The sequence below is a fragment of the Leuciscus leuciscus genome, assembly GCF_965113295.1.
Source record: "Leuciscus leuciscus genome assembly, chromosome: 20".
NCBI classification, from domain to species: Eukaryota; Metazoa; Chordata; class Actinopteri; order Cypriniformes; family Leuciscidae; genus Leuciscus; species Leuciscus leuciscus.
This window is the reverse complement of record NC_138744.1, coordinates 38,638,036-38,658,216: the sequence shown is the minus strand read 5'-3', so window position 1 is coordinate 38,658,216 and position 20,181 is coordinate 38,638,036. Positions and strand designations below refer to the sequence as shown.

Sequence of the window (20,181 nt, the reverse complement as noted above, 5' to 3'; positions counted from 1 at the left end):
AACAGTTTGGATAATCAACACACAACACACTTTTACCTACTGTGGCGCACACTAGGATTGTCTAGGCGCAGGTCCTCCATCTGATCTGGATACGGCCCGGATCCGGCTGACTACATCATGCGTTGTGGCCGTGTCTGGGCGCAGGTCCTCCATCTGATCTGGATAGGGCCCGGATCCGGCTGACTACATCATGCGTTGTGGTCGTGTCTGGGCGCAGGTCCTCCATCTGATCTGGATACGGCCCAGATACGGCTGACTACATCATGTGTTGTGGTCGTGTCTAGGCGCAGGTCCTCCATCTGATCTGGATAGGGCCCGGATCCGGCTGACTACATCATGCGTTGTGGTTGTGTCTGGGCGCAGGTCCTCCATCTGATCTGGATAGGGCCCGGATCCGGCTGACTACATCATGCGTTGTGGTCGTGTCTGGGCGCAGGTCCTCCATCTGATCTGGATACGGCCCAGATACGGCTGACTACATCATGTGTTGTGGTCGTGTCTAGGCGCAGGTCCTCCATCTGATCTGGATACGGCCCGGATACGGCTGACTACATCATGTGTTGTGGTCGTGTCTAGGCACAGGTCCTCCATCTGATCTGGATACGGCCCAGATACGGCTGACTACATCATGCGTTGTGGTCGTGTCTAGGCGCAGGTCCTCCATCTGATCTGGATACGGCCCGGATCCGGGTGACTACATCATGAGTTGTGGTCGTGTCTAGGCACAGGTCCTCCATCTGATCTGGATACGGCCCAGATACGGCTGACTACATCATGCGTTGTGGTCGTGTCTAGGCACAGGTCCTCCATCTGATCTGGATACGGCCCAGATACGGCTGACTACATCATGCGTTGTGGTCGTGTCTAGGCACAGGTCCTCCATCTGATCTGGATACGGCCCAGATACGGCTGACTACATCATGCGTTGTGGTCGTGTCTAGGCGCAGGTCCACCATCTGATCTGGATACGGCCCAGATACGGCTGACTACATCATGTGTTGTGGTCGTGTCTAGGCGCAGGTCCTCCATCTGATCTGGATACGGCCCGGATACGGCTGACTACATCATGTGTTGTGGTCGTGTCTAGGCACAGGTCCTCCATCTGATCTGGATACGGCCCAGATACGGCTGACTACATCATGCGTTGTGGTCGTGTCTGGGCGCAGGTCCTCCATCTGATCTGGATACGGCCCGGATCCGGCTGACTACATCATGCGTTGTGGTCGTGTCTGGGCGCAGGTCCTCCATCTGATCTGGATACGGCCCGGATCCGGCTGACTACATCATGCGTTGTGGTCGTGTCTGGGCGCAGGTCCTCCATCTGATCTGGATACGGCCCGGATCCGGCTGACTACATCATGCGTTGTGGTCGTGTCTAGGCACAGGTCCTCCATCTGATCTGGATACGGCCCAGATACGGCTGACTACATCATGTGTTGTGGTCGTGTCTAGGCGCAGGTCCACCATCTGATCTGGATACGGCCCAGATCCGGCTGACTACATCATGTGTTGTGGTCGTGTCTAGGCGCAGGTCCTCCATCTGATCTGGATACGGCCCGGATACGGCTGACTACATCATGTGTTGTGGTCGTGTCTAGGCACAGGTCCTCCATCTGATCTGGATACGGCCCAGATACGGCTGACTACATCATGCGTTGTGGTCGTGTCTGGGCGCAGGTCCTCCATCTGATCTGGATACGGCCCGGATCCGGCTGACTACATCATGCGTTGTGGTCGTGTCTGGGCGCAGGTCCTCCATCTGATCTGGATACGGCCCGGATCCGGCTGACTGCATCATGCGTTGTGGTCGTGTCTGGGCGCAGGTCCTCCATCTGATCTGGATACGGCCCAGATACGGCTGACTACATCATGTGTTGTGGTCGTGTCTAGGCGCAGGTCCACCATCTGATCTGGATACGGCCCGGATACGGCTGACTACATCATGTGTTGTGGTCGTGTCTAGGCGCAGGTCCTCCATCTGATCTGGATACGGCCCGGATACGGCTGACTACATCATGCGTTGTGGTCGTGTCTAGGCACAGGTCCTCCATCTGATCTGGATACGGCCCAGATACGGCTGACTACATCATGCGTTGTGGTCGTGTCTAGGCGCAGGTCCTCCATCTGATCTGGATACGGCCCGGATCCGGCTGACTACATCATGTGTTGTGGTCGTGTCTAGGCACAGGTCCTCCATCTGATCTGGATACGGCCCAGATACGGCTGACTACATCATGTGTTGTGGTCGTGTCTAGGCGCAGGTCCTCCATCTGATCTGGATACGGCCCAGATACGGCTGACTACATCATGTGTTGTGATCGTGTCTAGGCGCAGGTCCTCCATCTGATCTGGATACGGCCCGGATCCGGCTGACTACATCATGTGTTGTGATCGTGTCTAGGCGCAGGTCCTCCATCTGATCTGGATACGGCCCAGATACGGCTGACTACATCATGTGTTGTGGTCGTGTCTAGGCGCAGGTCCTCCATCTGATCTGGATCCGGCCCGGATCCGGCTGACTACATCATGTGTTGTGGTCGTGTCTAGGCGCAGGTCCTCCATCTGATCTGGATACGGCCCGGATCCGGGTGACTACATCATGTGTTGTGGTCGTGTCTAGGCGCAGGTCCTCCATCTGATCTGGATACGGCCCGGATCCGGGTGACTACATGTGTTGTGGTCGTGTCTAGGCGCAGGTCCTCCATCTGATCTGGATACCGCTTAGATACGGCTGACTACATCATGTGTTGTGGTCGTGTCTAGGCGCAGGTCCTCCATCTGATCTGGATACCGCTTAGATACGGCTGACTACATCATGTGTTGTGGTCGTGTCTAGACGCAGGTCCACCATCTGATCTGGATACGGCCCGGATCCGGCTGACTACATCATGCGTTGTGGTTGTGTCTAGGCGCAGGTCCACCATCTGATCTGGATACGGCCCAGATACGGCTGACTACATCATGTGTTGTGGTCGTGTCTAGGCGCAGGTCCTCCATCTGATCTGGATACGGCCCGGATCCGGCTGACTACATCATGTGTTGTGGTCGTGTCTAGGCGCAGGTCCTCCATCTGATCTGGATACGGCCCGGATCCGGCTGACTACATCATGTGTTGTGGTCGTGTCTAGGCGCAGGTCCTCCATCTGATCTGGATACGGCCCGGATCCGGCTGACTACATCATGTGTTGTGGTCGGGTCTAGGCGCAGGTCCTCCATCTGATCTGGATACGGCCCGGATCCGGGTGACTACATCATGTGTTGTGGTCGTGTCTAGGCGCAGGTCCTCCATCTGATCTGGATACGGCCCGGATCCGGGTGACTACATCATGTGTTGTGGTCGTGTCTAGGCGCAGGTCCTCCATCTGATCTGGATACGGCCCAGATACGGCTGACTACATCATGTGTTGTGGTCGTGTCTAGGCGCAGGTCCTCCATCTGATCTGGATACGGCCCGGATCCGGCTGACTACATCATGTGTTGTGGTCGGGTCTAGGCGCAGGTCCTCCATCTGATCTGGATACGGCCCGGATCCGGGTGACTACATCATGTGTTGTGGTCGTGTCTAGGCGCAGGTCCTCCATCTGATCTGGATGGAAATTGCTTACAGGCCAAACATAAAAGCTGACGTATGGAAATAGTGTAAGGAATGTGAAACTTGTCAAAAGTATAAACCATAATTTTCAAAGCTGTCAAGTTACTTGCAATCAACACCAGTGGTGGAACCTGCGTACATGCTGAGTGTGGATTTGATGGGCCTTTCCCCAAGAGCTCTAAACAAAATGAGCTTCTTTTAGTTGTATTTGATTACTGTTCAAAGTGGGTGGAGCTTTTTCCACTGAGGACGGCCAAAGCACCACAAACTGCACATATTTTAGTTGAGGAGATTTTTACAAGGTGGGGAACTCCTGCTTGTCTCGTATTTTTTATGCAAAACAAAGTTATACAAGTACACAACTGCATGAAATATGTCACACTGTGAAATGTGTGGTCTTTGAATACTTTATTACAAAAATCGTACATATTGTACCTTTAAACAAAATAAAATTTCTTCGCAAATCAAAAATCACTCAAATCCCAGCAGAAAACAAAACAAATTCATGATGTGAAGAGTTTCTCTCTCTCTCTCTCTCTCTCTCTCTCTCTCTCTCTCTCTCAAAAAAAAAACTATTTCAGCATATGGTCTTGGAAGTTCGACATGCATGGAGAAGATCACAGAACAGCAGCTCATGAGGAACACAGTCATGTGACGGACTGACGTTCAGGTGTCAAGGTTGATCTGGGCAGGGCGGTACTGCAGGGACGAGGTGTGTGTGTGGTGTGTGTGTGTGTGTGTGTGTGTGTGTGTGCTCAGGTGTCGAGGCTGATCTGGGCGAAGCGGTACTGCAGGGACGAGGTGTGTGTGTGTGTGTGTGTGTGTGCTCAGATGTCGAGGCTGATCTGGGCGAAGCGGTACTGCAGGGACGAGGTGTGTGTGTGTGTGTGTGTGTGTGTGCTCAGGTGTCGAGGCTGATCTGGGCGAAGCGGTACTGCAGGGATGAGGTGTGTGTGTGTGTGTGTGTGTGTGTGTGTGTGCTCAGGTGTCGAGGCTGATCTGGGCGAAGCGGTACTGCAGGGACGAGGTGTGTGTGTGTGTGTGTGTGCTCAGATGTCGAGGCTGATCTGGGCGAAGCGGTACTGCAGGGACGAGGTGTGTGTGTGTGTGTGTGTGTGTGTGCTCAGGTGTCGAGGCTGATCTGGGCGAAGCGGTACTGCAGGGATGAGGTGTGTGTGTGTGTGTGTGTGTGTGTGCTCAGGTGTCGAGGCTGATCTGGGCGAAGCGGTACTGCAGGGACGAGGTGTGTGTGTGTGTGTGTGCTCAGGTGTCGAGGCTGATCTGGGCGAAGCGGTACTGCAGGGACGAGGGGTTGCGCAGGAGCACGAGTCCGCGCTGGTCCTGTGTCTGCGTGAGGAGTGTGTGTGTGAGGCCGGTCAGGCTGACGAAGGCCAGAGCCTCTCCACACCCAGAGGTCAGAGAGAAGTCGCCCTGCGTGACCCATCCCAGAGTCTGCCGGCTGCAGTGGGACACGACCCTGGGAAGAGGAGGAGGACACACCCCCCGCAGGACACGCTCCCGACGCTCTGGATCCGCAGGGTCCCTCGGGTGATCTGTGTGTCGGGGCTCCTGCGGGCCGCTGCTGTGTCCATCTGTACGCAGCAGCTGGAGGTCAGAGGTCGTGGGCACACACACCATGGCGTGCAGCGCCGGCTGGCCTTTACTCAGCAGACGCAGACGCACCCAGAGGAGAGAACGCCTGAACTCCTGCTGTAGAGCTGTAGCCGCCGCAGGGGTCAGAGGGGGGTCAGGGGTCACGCCAAGCCGGGTCAGAGGGGGGTCAGGGGTCACGCGCAGCCGGGTCAGAGGGGGGTCAGGGGTCATGCGCAGACGCAGTCGACGCCGGATCCAACCAGACAGCAGCCGCAGCTCCTTCAGACTCCTGCAACACACAACCAGATGAAAGTGAATCTCTCTCTCCTCAACATGTGTGTTATTCCACTGAAGCACCGGATCGCAGTTGACCCGTACGGATCGGCTCACATGTGATTCGCAGATTAACTGCTAAAATTAACCATCATAGAGTGAAAGTTTATAGTTTGGCCGTGTTTTGTCTTGCCAATTTACACATTCAAACAATTTTAAACGCAGAAGAAGAGAGAAGAGAGAGGCGCGTGTTTCAGAGAGCGCTCAAATGGACACACACTCACAACATTATGTCTAAATACCAGTGCATTTCGGTCTTAAAGTGACAGCAGCCTAATATCCCTACTGTTGTCTGTGTCATTAATGTTAATAAAACAACAAAATACAGCTTTAAAGATGAAACTATATTTTTTTTACAGTGAACTGTGGTCTTGTGAGAGGTAGGGTATCACCAAGGAGTGGCTTGCTTCATAAATCGAGTCCAGGCTGAGATCAAAACACTGGTTTCTTTTTAATAATCAACTCTTTATGCTCTCTAACAAAAACAGGCAGTCTCTCTGTTCTCAGCTCATTAACAGCTTTTCTCCTTCACTTGCAACAGCTGTCCCACCGCTGAGGAACCTGGTAACTGTAGTCCGGGACCAGGTGGCCATCTTGGTTTGTAGTTCCCATTGCTGCAACCACCTAGATGGCACACAGCTTGCCTCTGCGACATGCTCTCTCACGAAGCCACAGAACAAAGTGTTTTTACAATTAGGCTTAATTATTAATTTCTGTACCTGAACACTACTGTTATATTTATATAGCACATTTCATACACAATGGCAATTACATAAGCCATCGGGGTTAGACTGACCTCAGAACAGTGAACGGTGTCTCGTCTCTGCTGCTGCTGCTGGCCGTCTCTTTGCTCTGACTCACTAGCTCCTCCCACTCCTCCGTCAGCTGTTGCCAGGGGCAATGGAACGGCGCCAAGCAGCCATGTTTGATGTAGTTGGTGCGTTTTGATGGAGGACGTCTGAAACAGTCAGAAGTGATTCTCTATTGTATCATGGACACACAAAACAACACTTCTCAACATCTCCCATCCCACCTTTTGAACTTTTCCAGAAGCTCCTGCTCCTGCTCGAACTGGAAGCGCTCTCCTGCAGGGCAGTCTGGGTAATCGTGAGGGAAGTGAGGCTGACCCATGAACTGGGAGTGTTTGACACTCATGTGGAGGCCGCCGACTCGAACGCCCCGATACACCTGAAAACAACACACACCTGTCATTAGACTTCACACATGCCGACAGGAGATCACGATGGACATCTGAGGTGTAGACGGAGCGTGAGGGGACATCGTACGGAGAGAAAACAGGATTTAACACGATTCGTTGAGCTTCCAGATCCGGCTGTGATTGGCTCTGTAACGATGCCCCCATGTCACGATTCGACACATCACGAAACTGATATTAAAGTGATACTCCAAGACATATAGTAAAAGGTTAACAAAAGATTAACTGTTGATTAAAATGCTAAATTTGATAGTACATTGTGTGTGTAAATGAATAGTCTTGGACTTGGTGCTGAAACCCAATGAACAATAGAGACACCAGAATAACAATATTCATGATTCTGAAGCTGAAAATAAACTTGAACTCTGTCACTGACTACATAAATTTTAAAAAATTATGTAGGACACTTTACTGGTAACTCAGATCTGGCATTATCAGGAGCAATACATATTCCCCCATTGCATTATTATACATTAAACTACTGTATATAATGTTGAACATAATGTAGTACTGACACTAAAACTCTGAAAACTTGATTTATTTTCTCACACAGTAATTTTTTATTTCTATCCAAGATATATATTGTTGCATTTTTGTTTTGCGATATACTGTTCCACCCTGTGAGGACAGCAGTGATCAGACGACTGTAAAGAGCGACTTATAAACCAACAACTTCCCTTAGTTTTCACATTTCAAACATTTTTGTACAATTTATTTGACGACTTATATTATATCCCTGTTGAAAGTTTCCACGGCCCCCTAGTGGCCATCGGCCCCTGATTGAGAAACACTGAAACCCTCTTTGACGAGCATTAACAAACAATTACTGTAAAATGCTGTTCATTTTTTATCATTTATGTCTACAGAACATCTGCTCATTTCTCAAACCATGAATAAAGGCTTTCCTCAACCGGCTGTCAGTCGATCAACACTTTAGCTCCTCAACACAGAACAGGGCCTTTAGAATTAATAAATAAATACAAGTTTTGAAATACTATACCAATACATAAAGGTAATCAACCAAAATATTAGGAAAATAAAAAATCAAGCGTCCTCCACTGGGCCACTGTTGTGTACACTACACTGATGTACTGACCCCGTTTTACACCGTATGAAACCTCTATTTTACACCGTCTCCTTTACGCTCGTTTCATGAAAACAAGTCTGAGAGGAAACATGAGAGACGTGAGATGAGACGCACCAGCGGGACCCAGAAGGCCATTCCCCATCCCTTGGGGAGCAGCAGATCCCAGCCGGAGCCCCAGTGCCGACGCTCCTCTCCACACACACGCCCCGCATGATGGACCAGCAGAACCGGCACAGCAGAAGAAGAGGAGAGCCGGGAGCCGGGAACCAGCAGCTCACTCCTCCTGCGGTTCAGCTCCTGACACACACACACACACGCGGAGAGTGTCGTTTAAATGTTCTCGAGCAGAGGTTCTCACACCTGTCCTGAATTGTACCTCATCATCACACCTGAGCTTATCAGCTCTTGACACACACACACACACACCTGAACTCATCAGCTCATGACACTAGAGACTGCAGGACCTGAAACTGCTCTCAGTGTGGGGCACACACACACACACACACACACACACACACACACACACAGAGAGAGACAGGGGCACACACACACACACACACACACACACACACACACACACACACACACACACACACACACACACACACACACACACACAGAGAGACAGGGGCACACACACACACACACACACACACACAGAGAGAGAGACAGGGGCACACACACACACACACACACACACACACAGAGAGAGACAGGGGCACACACACACACACACACACACACAGAGAGACAGGGGCACACACACACACACACACACACACAGAGAGACAGGGGCACACACACACACACACACACACACACACAGAGAGAGACAGGGGCACACACACACACACACACACACACACACACACACACACACACAGAGAGACAGGGGCACACACACACACACACACACACACACACACACACACAGAGAGAGAGACAGGGGCACACACACACTCACACACACACACACACACACACACACAGAGAGACAGGGGCACACACACACACACACACACACACACACACACACAGAGAGACAGGGGCACACACACACACACACACACACACACACACAGAGAGAGAGACAGGGGCACACACACACTCACACACACACACACACACACACAGAGAGAGAGACAGGGGCACACACACACACACACACACACACACACAGAGAGAGACAGGGACACACACACACACAGATGTGCAGGGCTGGTGCTCCTCCAGGACAGGCGACATTTAATTCAATATTCTACAATATTATTGCTCTCCTGCACTGACACCATTATATGAGAACTGAACTGAGCTGGACATCACGCTTTTCTACAGAGCCACTACATACACTCACCTAAAGGATTATTAGGAACACCTGTTCAATTTCTCATTAATGCAATTATCTAATCAACCAATCACATGGCAGTTGCTTCAATGCATTTAGGGGTGTGGTCCTGGTCAAGACAATCTCCTGAACTCCAAACTGAATGTCAGAATGGGAAAGAAAGGTGATTTAAGCAATTTTGAGTGTGCCAAAATTGGGAAAAGGGAAAAGGGAAAAACATCCAGTATGCGGCAGTCCTGTGGGCGAAAATGCCTTGTTGATGCTAGAGGTCAGAGGAGAATGGGCCGACTGATTCAAGCTGATAGAAGAGCGACTTTGACTGAAATAACCACTCGTTACAACCGAGGTATGCAGCAAAGCATTTGTGAAGCCACAACACGCACAACCTTGAGGCGGATGGGCTACAACAGCAGAAGACCCCACCGGGTACCACTCATCTCCACTACAAATAGGAAAAAGAGGCTACAATTTGCACGAGCTCACCAAAATTGGACAGTTGAAGACTGGAAAAATGTTGCCTGGTCTGATGAGTCTCGATTTCTGTTGAGACATTCAGATGGTAGAGTCAGAATTTGGCGTAAACAGAATGAGAAAATGGATCCATCATGCCTTGTTACCACTGTGCAGGCTGGTGGTGGTGGTGTAATGGTGTGGGGGATGTTTTCTTGGCACACTTTAGGCCCCTTAGTGCCAATTGGGCATCGTTTAAATGCCACGGCCTACCTGAGCATTGTTTCTGACCATGTCCATCCCTTTATGACCACCATGTACCCATCCTCTGATGGCTACTTCCAGCAGGATAATGCACCATGTCACAAAGCTCGAATCATTTCAAATTGGTTTCTTGAACATGACAATGAGTTCACTGTACTAAAATGGCCCCCACAGTCACCAGATCTCAACCCAATAGAGCATCTTTGGGATGTGGTGGAACGGGAGCTTCGTGCCCTGGATGTGCATCCCACAAATCTCCATCAACTGCAAGATGCTATCCTATCAATATGGGCCAACATTTCTAAAGAATGCTTTCAGCACCTTGTTGAATCAATGCCACGTAGAATTAAGGCAGTTCTGAAGGCGAAAGGAGGTCAAACACAGTATTAGTATGGTGTTCCTAATAATCCTTTAGGTGAGTCTATACATAAATGAACTAAATTAATAACTTTTTTACAACAGAAATGAAGCATCACTGAACTTACTTAAGCTGGACTGTGATGCTATTTTCTTCTGGAAACAAACTCTATCTCTGTAAAGCTGCTCTGAAACACTGTGTTGTATAAAGCGCTGTATAAGTGATTGACAGATTTGAGAAACTGCTCTAGAGGTCATGAGGCTGATGTTTGTAGATCACCAGAAACTCTTGATCCGGATCACTGGAATCCAATCGGATGTTATATACCTGATCCGACAGTCGGTGTGTGTCTCGTGTGTTTACCTGATCCGACAGTCGGTGTGTGTCTCGTGTGTTTACCTGATCCGACAGTCGGTGTGTGTCTCGTGTGTTTACCTGATCCGACAGTCGGTGTGTGTCGCGTGTGTTTACCTGATCCGACAGTCGGTGTGTGTCGCGTGTGTTTACCTGATCCGACAGTCGGTGTGTGTCTCGTGTGTTTACCTGATCCGACAGTCGGTGTGTGTCGCGTGTGTTTACCTGATCCGACAGTCGGTGTGTGTCGCGTGTGTTTACCTGATCCGACAGTCGGTGTGTGTCTCGTGTGTTTACCTGATCCGACAGTCGGTGTGTGTCGCGTGTGTTTACCTGATCCGACAGTCGGTGTGTGTCGCGTGTGTTTACCTGATCCGACAGTCGGTGTGTGTCTCGTGTGTTTACCTGATCCGACAGTCGGAGTGTGTCTCGTGTGTTTACCTGATCCGACAGTCGGTGTGTGTCGCGTGTGTTTACCTGATCCGACAGTCGGTGTGTGTCGCGTGTGTTTACCTGATCCGACAGTCGGTGTGTGTCGCGTGTGTTTACCTGATCCGACAGTCGGTGTGTGTCTCGTGTGTTTACCTGATCCGACAGTCGGTGTGTGTCGCGTGTGTTTACCTGATCCGACAGTCGGTGTGTGTCTCGTGTGTTTACCTGATCCGACAGTCGGTGTGTGTCGCGTGTGTTTACCTGATCCGACAGTCGGTGTGTGTCTCGTGTGTTTACCTGATCCGACAGTCGGTGTGTGTCTCGTGTGTTTACCTGATCCGACAGTCGGTGTGTGTCTCGTGTGTTTACCTGATCCGACAGTCGGTGTGTGTCTCGTGTGTTTACCTGATCCGACAGTCGGTGTGTGTCGCGTGTGTTTACCTGATCCGACAGTCGGAGTGTGTCTCGTGTGTTTACCTGATCCGACAGTCGGTGTGTGTCTCGTGTGTTTACCTGATCCGACAGTCGGTGTGTGTCGCGTGTGTTTACCTGATCCGACAGTCGGTGTGTGTCTCGTGTGTTTACCTGATCCGACAGTCGTGTGTGTCGCGTGTGTTTACCTGATCCGACAGTCGGTGTGTGTCTCGTGTGTTTACCTGATCCGACAGTCGGTGTGTGTCTCGTGTGTTTACCTGATCCGACAGTCGGTGTGTGTCTCGTGTGTTTACCTGATCCGACAGTCGTGTGTGTCGCGTGTGTTTACCTGATCCGACAGTCGGTGTGTGTCTCGTGTGTTTACCTGATCCGACAGTCGGTGTGTGTCTCGTGTGTTTACCTGATCCGACAGTCGGTGTGTGTCTCGTGTGTTTACCTGATCCGACAGTCGGTGTGTGTCTCGTGTGTTTACCTGATCCGACAGTCGGTGTGTGTCTCGTGTGTTTACCTGATCCGACAGTCGGTGTGTGTCTCGTGTGTTTACCTGATCCGACAGTCGGTGTGTGTCTCGTGTGTTTACCTGATCCGACAGTCGGTGTGTGTCTCGTGTGTTTACCTGATCCGACAGTCGGTGTGTGTCGCGTGTGTTTACCTGATCCGACAGTCGGTGTGTGTCTCTTGTGTTTACCTGATCCGACAGTCGGTGTGTGTCGCGTGTGTTTACCTGATCCGACAGTCGGTGTGTGTCGCGTGTGTTTACCTGATCCGACAGTCGGTGTGTGTCTCGTGTGTTTACCTGATCCGACAGTCGGTGTGTGTCTCGTGTGTTTACCTGATCCGACAGTCGGTGTGTGTCGCGTGTGTTTACCTGATCCGACAGTCGGTGTGTGTCTCGTGTGTTTACCTGATCCGACAGTCGGTGTGTGTCTCGTGTGTTTACCTGATCCGACAGTCGGTGTGTGTCTCGTGTGTTTACCTGATCCGACAGTCGGTGTGTGTCGCGTGTGTTTACCTGATCCGACAGTCGGTGTGTGTCGCGTGTGTTTACCTGATCCGACAGTCGGTGTGTGTCGCGTGTGTTTACCTGATCCGACAGTCGGTGTGTGTCTCGTGTGTTTACCTGATCCGACAGTCGGTGTGTGTCGCGTGTGTTTACCTGATCCGACAGTCGGTGTGTGTCTCGTGTGTTTACCTGATCCGACAGTCGTGTGTGTCGCGTGTGTTTACCTGATCCGACAGTCGGTGTGTGTCGCGTGTGTTTACCTGATCCGACAGTCGGTGTGTGTCGCGTGTGTTTACCTGATCCGACAGTCGGTGTGTGTCGCGTGTGTTTACCTGATCCGACAGTCGGTGTGTGTCTCGTGTGTTTACCTGATCCGACAGTCGGTGTGTGTCGCGTGTGTTTACCTGATCCGACAGTCGGTGTGTGTCGCGTGTGTTTACCTGATCCGACAGTCGGTGTGTGTCTCGTGTGTTTACCTGATCCGACAGTCGGTGTGTGTCTCGTGTGTTTACCTGATCCGACAGTCGGTGTGTGTCTCGTGTGTTTACCTGATCCGACAGTCGGTGTGTGTCTCGTGTGTTTACCTGATCCGACAGTCGGTGTGTGTCGCGTGTGTTTACCTGATCCGACAGTCGGTGTGTGTCTCGTGTGTTTACCTGATCCGACAGTCGGTGTGTGTCTCGTGTGTTTACCTGATCCGACAGTCGGTGTGTGTCGCGTGTGTTTACCTGATCCGACAGTCGGTGTGTGTCGCGTGTGTTTACCTGATCCGACAGTCGGTGTGTGTCTCGTGTGTTTACCTGATCCGACAGTCGGTGTGTGTCTCGTGTGTTTACCTGATCCGACAGTCGGTGTGTGTCGCGTGTGTTTACCTGATCCGACAGTCGGTGTGTGTCGCGTGTGTTTACCTGATCCGACAGTCGGTGTGTGTCTCGTGTGTTTACCTGATCCGACAGTCGGTGTGTGTCGCGTGTGTTTACCTGATCCGACAGTCGGTGTGTGTCTCGTGTGTTTACCTGATCCGACAGTCGGTGTGTGTCGCGTGTGTTTACCTGATCCGACAGTCGGTGTGTGTCTCGTGTGTTTACCTGATCCGACAGTCGGTGTGTGTCTCGTGTGTTTACCTGATCCGACAGTCGGTGTGTGTCTCGTGTGTTTACCTGATCCGACAGTCGGTGTGTGTCTCGTGTGTTTACCTGATCCGACAGTCGGTGTGTGTCTCGTGTGTTTACCTGATCCGACAGTCGGTGTGTGTCTCGTGTGTTTACCTGATCCGACAGTCGGTGTGTGTCGCGTGTGTTTACCTGATCCGACAGTCGGTGTGTGTCGCGTGTGTTTACCTGATCCGACAGTCGGTGTGTGTCTCGTGTGTTTACCTGATCCGACAGTCGGTGTGTGTCGCGTGTGTTTACCTGATCCGACAGTCGGTGTGTGTCTCGTGTGTTTACCTGATCCGACAGTCGGTGTGTGTCGTGTGTGTTTACCTGATCCGACAGTCGGTGTGTGTCGCGTGTGTTTACCTGATCCGACAGTCGGTGTGTCTCGTGTGTTTACCTGATCCGACAGTCGGTGTGTGTCTCGTGTGTTTACCTGATCCGACAGTCGGTGTGTGTCTCGTGTGTTTACCTGATCCGACAGTCGGTGTGTTTACCTGATCCGACAGTCGGTGTGTGTCTCGTGTGTTTACCTGATCCGACAGTCGGTGTGTGTCGCGTGTGTTTACCTGATCCGACAGTCGGTGTGTGTCGCGTGTGTTTACCTGATCCGACAGTCGGTGTGTGTCGCGTGTGTTTACCTGATCCGACAGTCGGTGTGTGTCGCGTGTGTTTACCTGATCCGACAGTCGGTGTGTGTCGCGTGTGTTTACCTGATCCGACAGTCGGTGTGTGTCTCGTGTGTTTACCTGATCCGACAGTCGGTGTGTGTCTCGTGTGTTTACCTGATCCGACAGTCGGTGTGTGTCGCGTGTGTTTACCTGATCCGACAGTCGGTGTGTGTCGCGTGTGTTTACCTGATCCGACAGTCGGTGTGTGTCTCGTGTGTTTACCTGATCCGACAGTCGGTGTGTGTCTCGTGTGTTTACCTGATCCGACAGTCGGTGTGTGTCTCGTGTGTTTACCTGATCCGACAGTCGGTGTGTGTCGCGTGTGTTTACCTGATCCGACAGTCGGTGTGTGTCGCGTGTGTTTACCTGATCCGACAGTCGGTGTGTGTCTCGTGTGTTTACCTGATCCGACAGTCGGTGTGTGTCGCGTGTGTTTACCTGATCCGACAGTCGGTGTGTGTCGCGTGTGTTTACCTGATCCGACAGTCGGAGTGTGTCTCGTGTGTTTACCTGATCCGACAGTCGGAGTGTGTCTCGTGTGTTTACCTGATCCGACAGTCGTGTGTGTCGCGTGTGTTTACCTGATCCGACAGTCGGTGTGTGTCTCGTGTGTTTACCTGATCCGACAGTCGGTGTGTGTCTCGTGTGTTTACCTGATCCGACAGTCGGTGTGTGTCGCGTGTGTTTACCTGATCCGACAGTCGGTGTGTGTCTCGTGTGTTTACCTGATCCGACAGTCGGTGTGTGTCTCGTGTGTTTACCTGATCCGACAGTCGGTGTGTGTCGCGTGTGTTTACCTGATCCGACAGTCGGTGTGTGTCGCGTGTGTTTACCTGATCCGACAGTCGGAGTGTGTCTCGTGTGTTTACCTGATCCGACAGTCGGAGTGTGTCTCGTGTGTTTACCTGATCCGACAGTCGGAGTGTGTCTCGTGTGTTTACCTGATCCGACAGTCGGTGTGTGTCGCGTGTGTTTACCTGATCCGACAGTCGGTCGCGTGTCACACACTCTCGAATCGACTCGTCCCACAGTGAGCTCTGACTGCAGTGAGCCGGCACTCCTCTGAGTCTCAGATCCCTCACACCATCCTCCTCTAGTGGGAGAAACACACACACACTCATCATGACAGTCTGCTGTGTGTGTGTGTGTGTGTGTGTGTGTGTGACATGACAGCACACACACTCATCATGACCGCCTGCTGTGTGTGTGTGTGTGTGTGTGTGTGTGTGACATGACAGCACACACACTCATCATGACAGTCTGCTGTGTGTGTGTGTGTGTGTGTGTGTGTGTGTGTGTGTGAGAGAGAGTGAGTGAGACATGACAGCACACACAATCATGACCCTCTGCTACTGCGCGTGTGTGTATAAGAGTGTGAGAGAATCTCAGGCCCTGCCAGGATTCGAACCTGGTTACTCTGCATGGAGGCGCAGAGGCTCCCGGAGCTCAGGGCCATATATATACACACACACACGCGCATGCACGCACACACACACACGCACGCACTCTCACACACACCTGTGCTGGGCTGTAGGTCAGGTACAGTTTTTCCACGTTTCTGAGGTAAAGTCAGTCTGGGATCATCTACAGTCAGTCCCAACACACAGCCTGCTGGGAGCTCAGCTGTGGAACACACTCCTGTAAAACACACACACACACACACACACCATCAGACATCCACCGCCTCCATATCACAGAGTCATGTGACCTCAGTGTTCGTTCACCTCTCAGCAGCTGGAAAGTGTGTGTCTGTTGCTGATGGAGGCTTTCGTTCTCGCCACTCAGCATCTACAGGAACCAGAGAGAATCATCAGCCAATCAATGAGAGAATCATCATCAGCCAATCAATGAGAGAATCATCAGCCAATCAATGAGAGAATCACAGCACAAGAGTGTGATGTCATCAGAGTCTCTCACCTCACTGGCTGGATGGAGTGTGTCTGTGAGCACCGTGTGAGCCAGCGGACCAATCAGACGAAAGCGCACAATCTCCATGGTGAGGTCGCTAAACACATCACAATCACATTAAACACCTCTGGAAACAGATCACTGTTAATTCTAATGTAGAAACACATTTTCTGTAAAGATGCTATAGATGCGATATTTGTATAGAGAGTATGCGTGTGACATCACCGTCTGTGCGGTTACACACACACACACACTGAGTGGCAGAAACACTGAGTGGCAGTATTGGTTTTCAGTGTGAATGACGTGAAAAACACAAAACACATCTAAAATGGGAGAGAGCTTTGAGACTGACTGAATAGATTTGACAAGAAATCTGAAGAATATTTCCACACACTGCTGAAAGCTACAGAACAGAGAAGCGAATGAATCGCTGCGATTCACAGAAACATCTGGATCCAGGCAGAGAACGCTGGATTTGCTGTTATTATTTTGTGTCGATATGCTGAATTTAGGGGTAAAACTCACACCCTATATATTGTATTGTTATATATTGTATTGACAACTCATCAATTAAATATTTACCAGCGTATATTCTGCATAATTGGATGTTTTTAAATAAACAGACATAAATCTACACAAGTTTTAGGGCTGGACGATATGATATATATATAACACTGATATAAGTGATCACATGGATTTAAATATATATTGTATATATATAAATTATCACCACCTACAGGAGGGACTGTAAGGGGCCGGTGCTTAGTGGATCGGGTGGCAGTCAGAGGCGGGGGACTCAACAACCCGATCCCTGGACACGTAAACTAGCTCTAGGGACGTGGAACGTCACCTCTCTGGCGGGGAAGGAGCCTGAAATTGTGCGTGAGGTTCAGAGGTTCTGACTAGAGATAGTCGGGATCACCTCTACGCACGGCTTGGGCTCTGGAACCACACTCCTTGAGAGAGGATGGACTCTTCACCACTCTGGAGTTGCCCATGGTGAGAGGCGGCGGGCTGGTGTGGGTTTGCTTATAGCCCCCCAGCTCAGCCGCCATGTGTTGGAGTTCACCCCGGTGAACGAGAGGGTCGTTTCCCTGCGCCTACGGGTCGGGGATAGGTCTCTCACTGTCGTGTGCGCCTACGGGCCGAATGGCAGTGCAGAGTACCCGGCCTTCTTGGGGTCTCTGGGAGGGGTGATCCGACTGGGGACTCCAACGCCCACGTGGGCAGCGACAGTGACACCTGGAGGGGCGTGATTGGGAGGAACAGCCCCCCTGATCTGAACCCGAGTGGTACTCTGTTATTGGACTTCTGTGATAGCCACAGCTTGACCATAACGAACACCATGATCAAGCATAAGGGTGTCTATCAATGCACGTGGCACCAGGACACCCTAGGCCAGAGGTTGATGATTGACTTCGTGGTTGTTTCATCTGACCTCCGGCCGCATGTCTTGGACACTCGGGTGAAGAGAGGGGCGGAGCTGTCAACTGATCACCACCTGGTGGTGAGTTGGAACCGATGGCGGGGGAGGAAGCTGGCCAGACTAGGAAGACCCAAATGTACTGTGAGGGTCTGTTGGGAACGTTTGGCCGAGTCTCCTGTCAGAGAGATCTTCAACTCCCACCTCCGGCGGAGCTTCGACCGGATCCCGAGGGTGTCTGGAGATATTGAGTCCGAGTGGACCATGTTCTCCACCTCCATTGTCGAAGCGGCCGCTCGGAGCTGTGGCCGTAAGGTCTCCGGTGCCGGTCGAGGTGGCAATCCTCGAAACCCGGTGGTGGACACCGGAAGTAAGGGATTCCGTCAAGCTGAAGAAGGAGTCCTATCGGGCCAGGCTGGCTTGTGGGACTCCTGAGGAAGCTGACGGGTACCGGCAGGCCAAGCGGACTGCAGCCCGGGTGGTTGTGGAGGCAAAAAAAATAAAATCGGGCTTGGGAGGAGTTCGGTGAGGCCATGGAGAAGGACTACCAGTCAGCCTTGAAGAGATTCTGGCAAACCATCAGGCGCCTCAGGAGAGGGAAGCAGTGCCCTATCAACGCTGTTTACAGTGGAGGTGGGGAGCTGTTGACCTCAACTGGGGATATCACCGGACGGTGGAAGGAATACTTTGAGGATCTCCTCAATCCCACCGACACGTCTTCCTTTGAGGAAGCAGAGGCCGAGGGCTCAGAGGTGGACTCGTCCATCACCCAAGCTGAAGTCACAGAGGTAGTCAAGAAGCTCCTCGGTGGCAAGGCAACGGGGGTGGATGAGATCCGCCCCGAGTACCTCAAGTCTCTGGATGTTGTGGGGCTGTCTTGGCTGACACGCCTCTGCAACATCGCGTGGTGGTCGGGGACAGTACCTTTGGGCTGGCAGACCGGGGTGGTGGTCCCTCTTTTTAAGAAGCGGGACCGGAGGGTGTGCTCCAACTATAGGGGGATCACACTTCTCAGCCTCCCCGGGAAAGTCTATGCCGGGGTACTAGAGAGGAAAATACGGCCGATAGTAGAACCTCGGATTCAGGAGGAACAGTGCGGTTTTCCTCCCAGTCGTGGAACACTGGACCAGCTCCCTCTCCCTCCAAGGATGCTGGAGGGTTCATGGGAGTTTGCCCAACCAATCCACATGTGCTTTGTGGATTTGGAGAAGGCATTCAACTGTGTCCCTCGTGGCGTCCTGTGGAAGGTGCTCCGGGAGTATGGGGTCTGGGGCCCTTTGCTAAGGGCTGTCCGGTCCCTGTACGACCGGAGCAGGAGCTTGGTTCGCATTGCCGGCAGTAAGTCAGACTTGTTCCCGGTGCATGTTGGACTCCAGCAGGGCTGCCCTTTGTCACCGAAATGAGCTTTCTCCGCAGGGTGGCTGGGCGATTCCTTAGAGATAGGGTGAGGAGCTCGGTCACTCGGGAGGAGCTCAGAGTAGAGCCGCTGCTCCTCCACATCGAGAGGGGCCAGCTGAGATGCTCGGGCATCTGTTCCGGATGCCTCCTGGACGCCTTCCCGGGAAGGTGGAGGGATTATGTCTCCCGGCTGGCCTGGGAACACCTCTGTGTCCCCCTGGAAGAGCTAGAGGAAGTGTCTAGGGAGAGGGAAGTCTGGGCATCTCTGCTTAGACTGCTGCCCCGCGACCTGGCCCCGGATAAGCGGAAGAAGATGGATGGATGGATAATACAATATAGTTTCTTCTTTGTTAAAGCTGTATTTTGTTGTTTTATTAACATTAATGACAGACGACAGCAGGAATATTAGGCTGCTGTCACTTTAAGACCGAATAAACTGACAAACATTCGGTTTCTTTGTTCACTGACGACAGAACTGAGAGAACACTCGCCGAAACGGCTGTTTAGACATCTGTGTGTGTGTGTGTGTCCGTTCAAGGGCAAGGAGACGCAGAGGAACCAATTCAGTGTTCGAGCGCCGCTCTCTCTCATTCTCTCTCTCTCTCTCTGCGAGTGTGTGTGTGGCTGTGCGCACACATAACGTGCGAGTCCCGATTTTTTCACTCTATGATGGTTAAATTTAGCAGCTAATCCGCAAATCACATGCGAGCCGAACCGTGTGGAGCTGATCCGTACGCATCACGATCACCTGCGATCCGTTTCAACTCTGTGTGTGTGTGTGTGAGTGAGTGAGTGAGTGAGTCTGTGTGAGTGTATATGTGTGTGTGTGTGTGTGTGTGTGTGTGTGAGTGAGTGAGTGAGTGAATGTTTGTGTCTGTGTCTGTGTCTGTGTGTGTGTGTGTGTGTGTGTGTGTGTGTGTGTGTGTGTGAGAGTGAGGGAGTGAGTGAATGTTTGTGTCTGTCTGTGTCTGTGTCTGTGTCTGTGTGTGTGTGTGTGTGTGTGTGTTTGAGTCTGTGTGAGTGAGGGAGTGAGTGAATGTTTGTGTCTATGTGAGTGTGTGAGTGTGTGAGTGTGTGTGTGTGTGTGTGTGTGAGAGTGAGTGAGTGAGTGAATGTTTGAGTCTGTGTGAGTGAGGGAGTGAGTGAATGTTTGTGTCTGTGTGAG

At 51.7% G+C, this 20,181-nt stretch overlaps 1 protein-coding gene across 1 annotated transcript in view; it reads right to left on the bottom strand.

The window, feature by feature from the left end:
* Positions 1–3,959: 3,959 nt before the first annotated feature.
* pop1 (POP1 homolog, ribonuclease P/MRP subunit) overlaps positions 3,960–20,181 on the bottom strand; it is a 33,476-nt gene continuing 17,254 nt past the window's right edge. The window contains 8 exon segments of the mRNA XM_082149251.1: positions 3,960–5,474; positions 6,315–6,476; positions 6,552–6,706; positions 7,936–8,118; positions 15,265–15,380; positions 15,806–15,925; positions 16,012–16,075; positions 16,205–16,292. Coding sequence (XP_082005377.1) covers positions 4,856–5,474; positions 6,315–6,476; positions 6,552–6,706; positions 7,936–8,118; positions 15,265–15,380; positions 15,806–15,925; positions 16,012–16,075; positions 16,205–16,292 — 1,507 coding nt within the window. The 3' untranslated portion in view covers positions 3,960–4,855.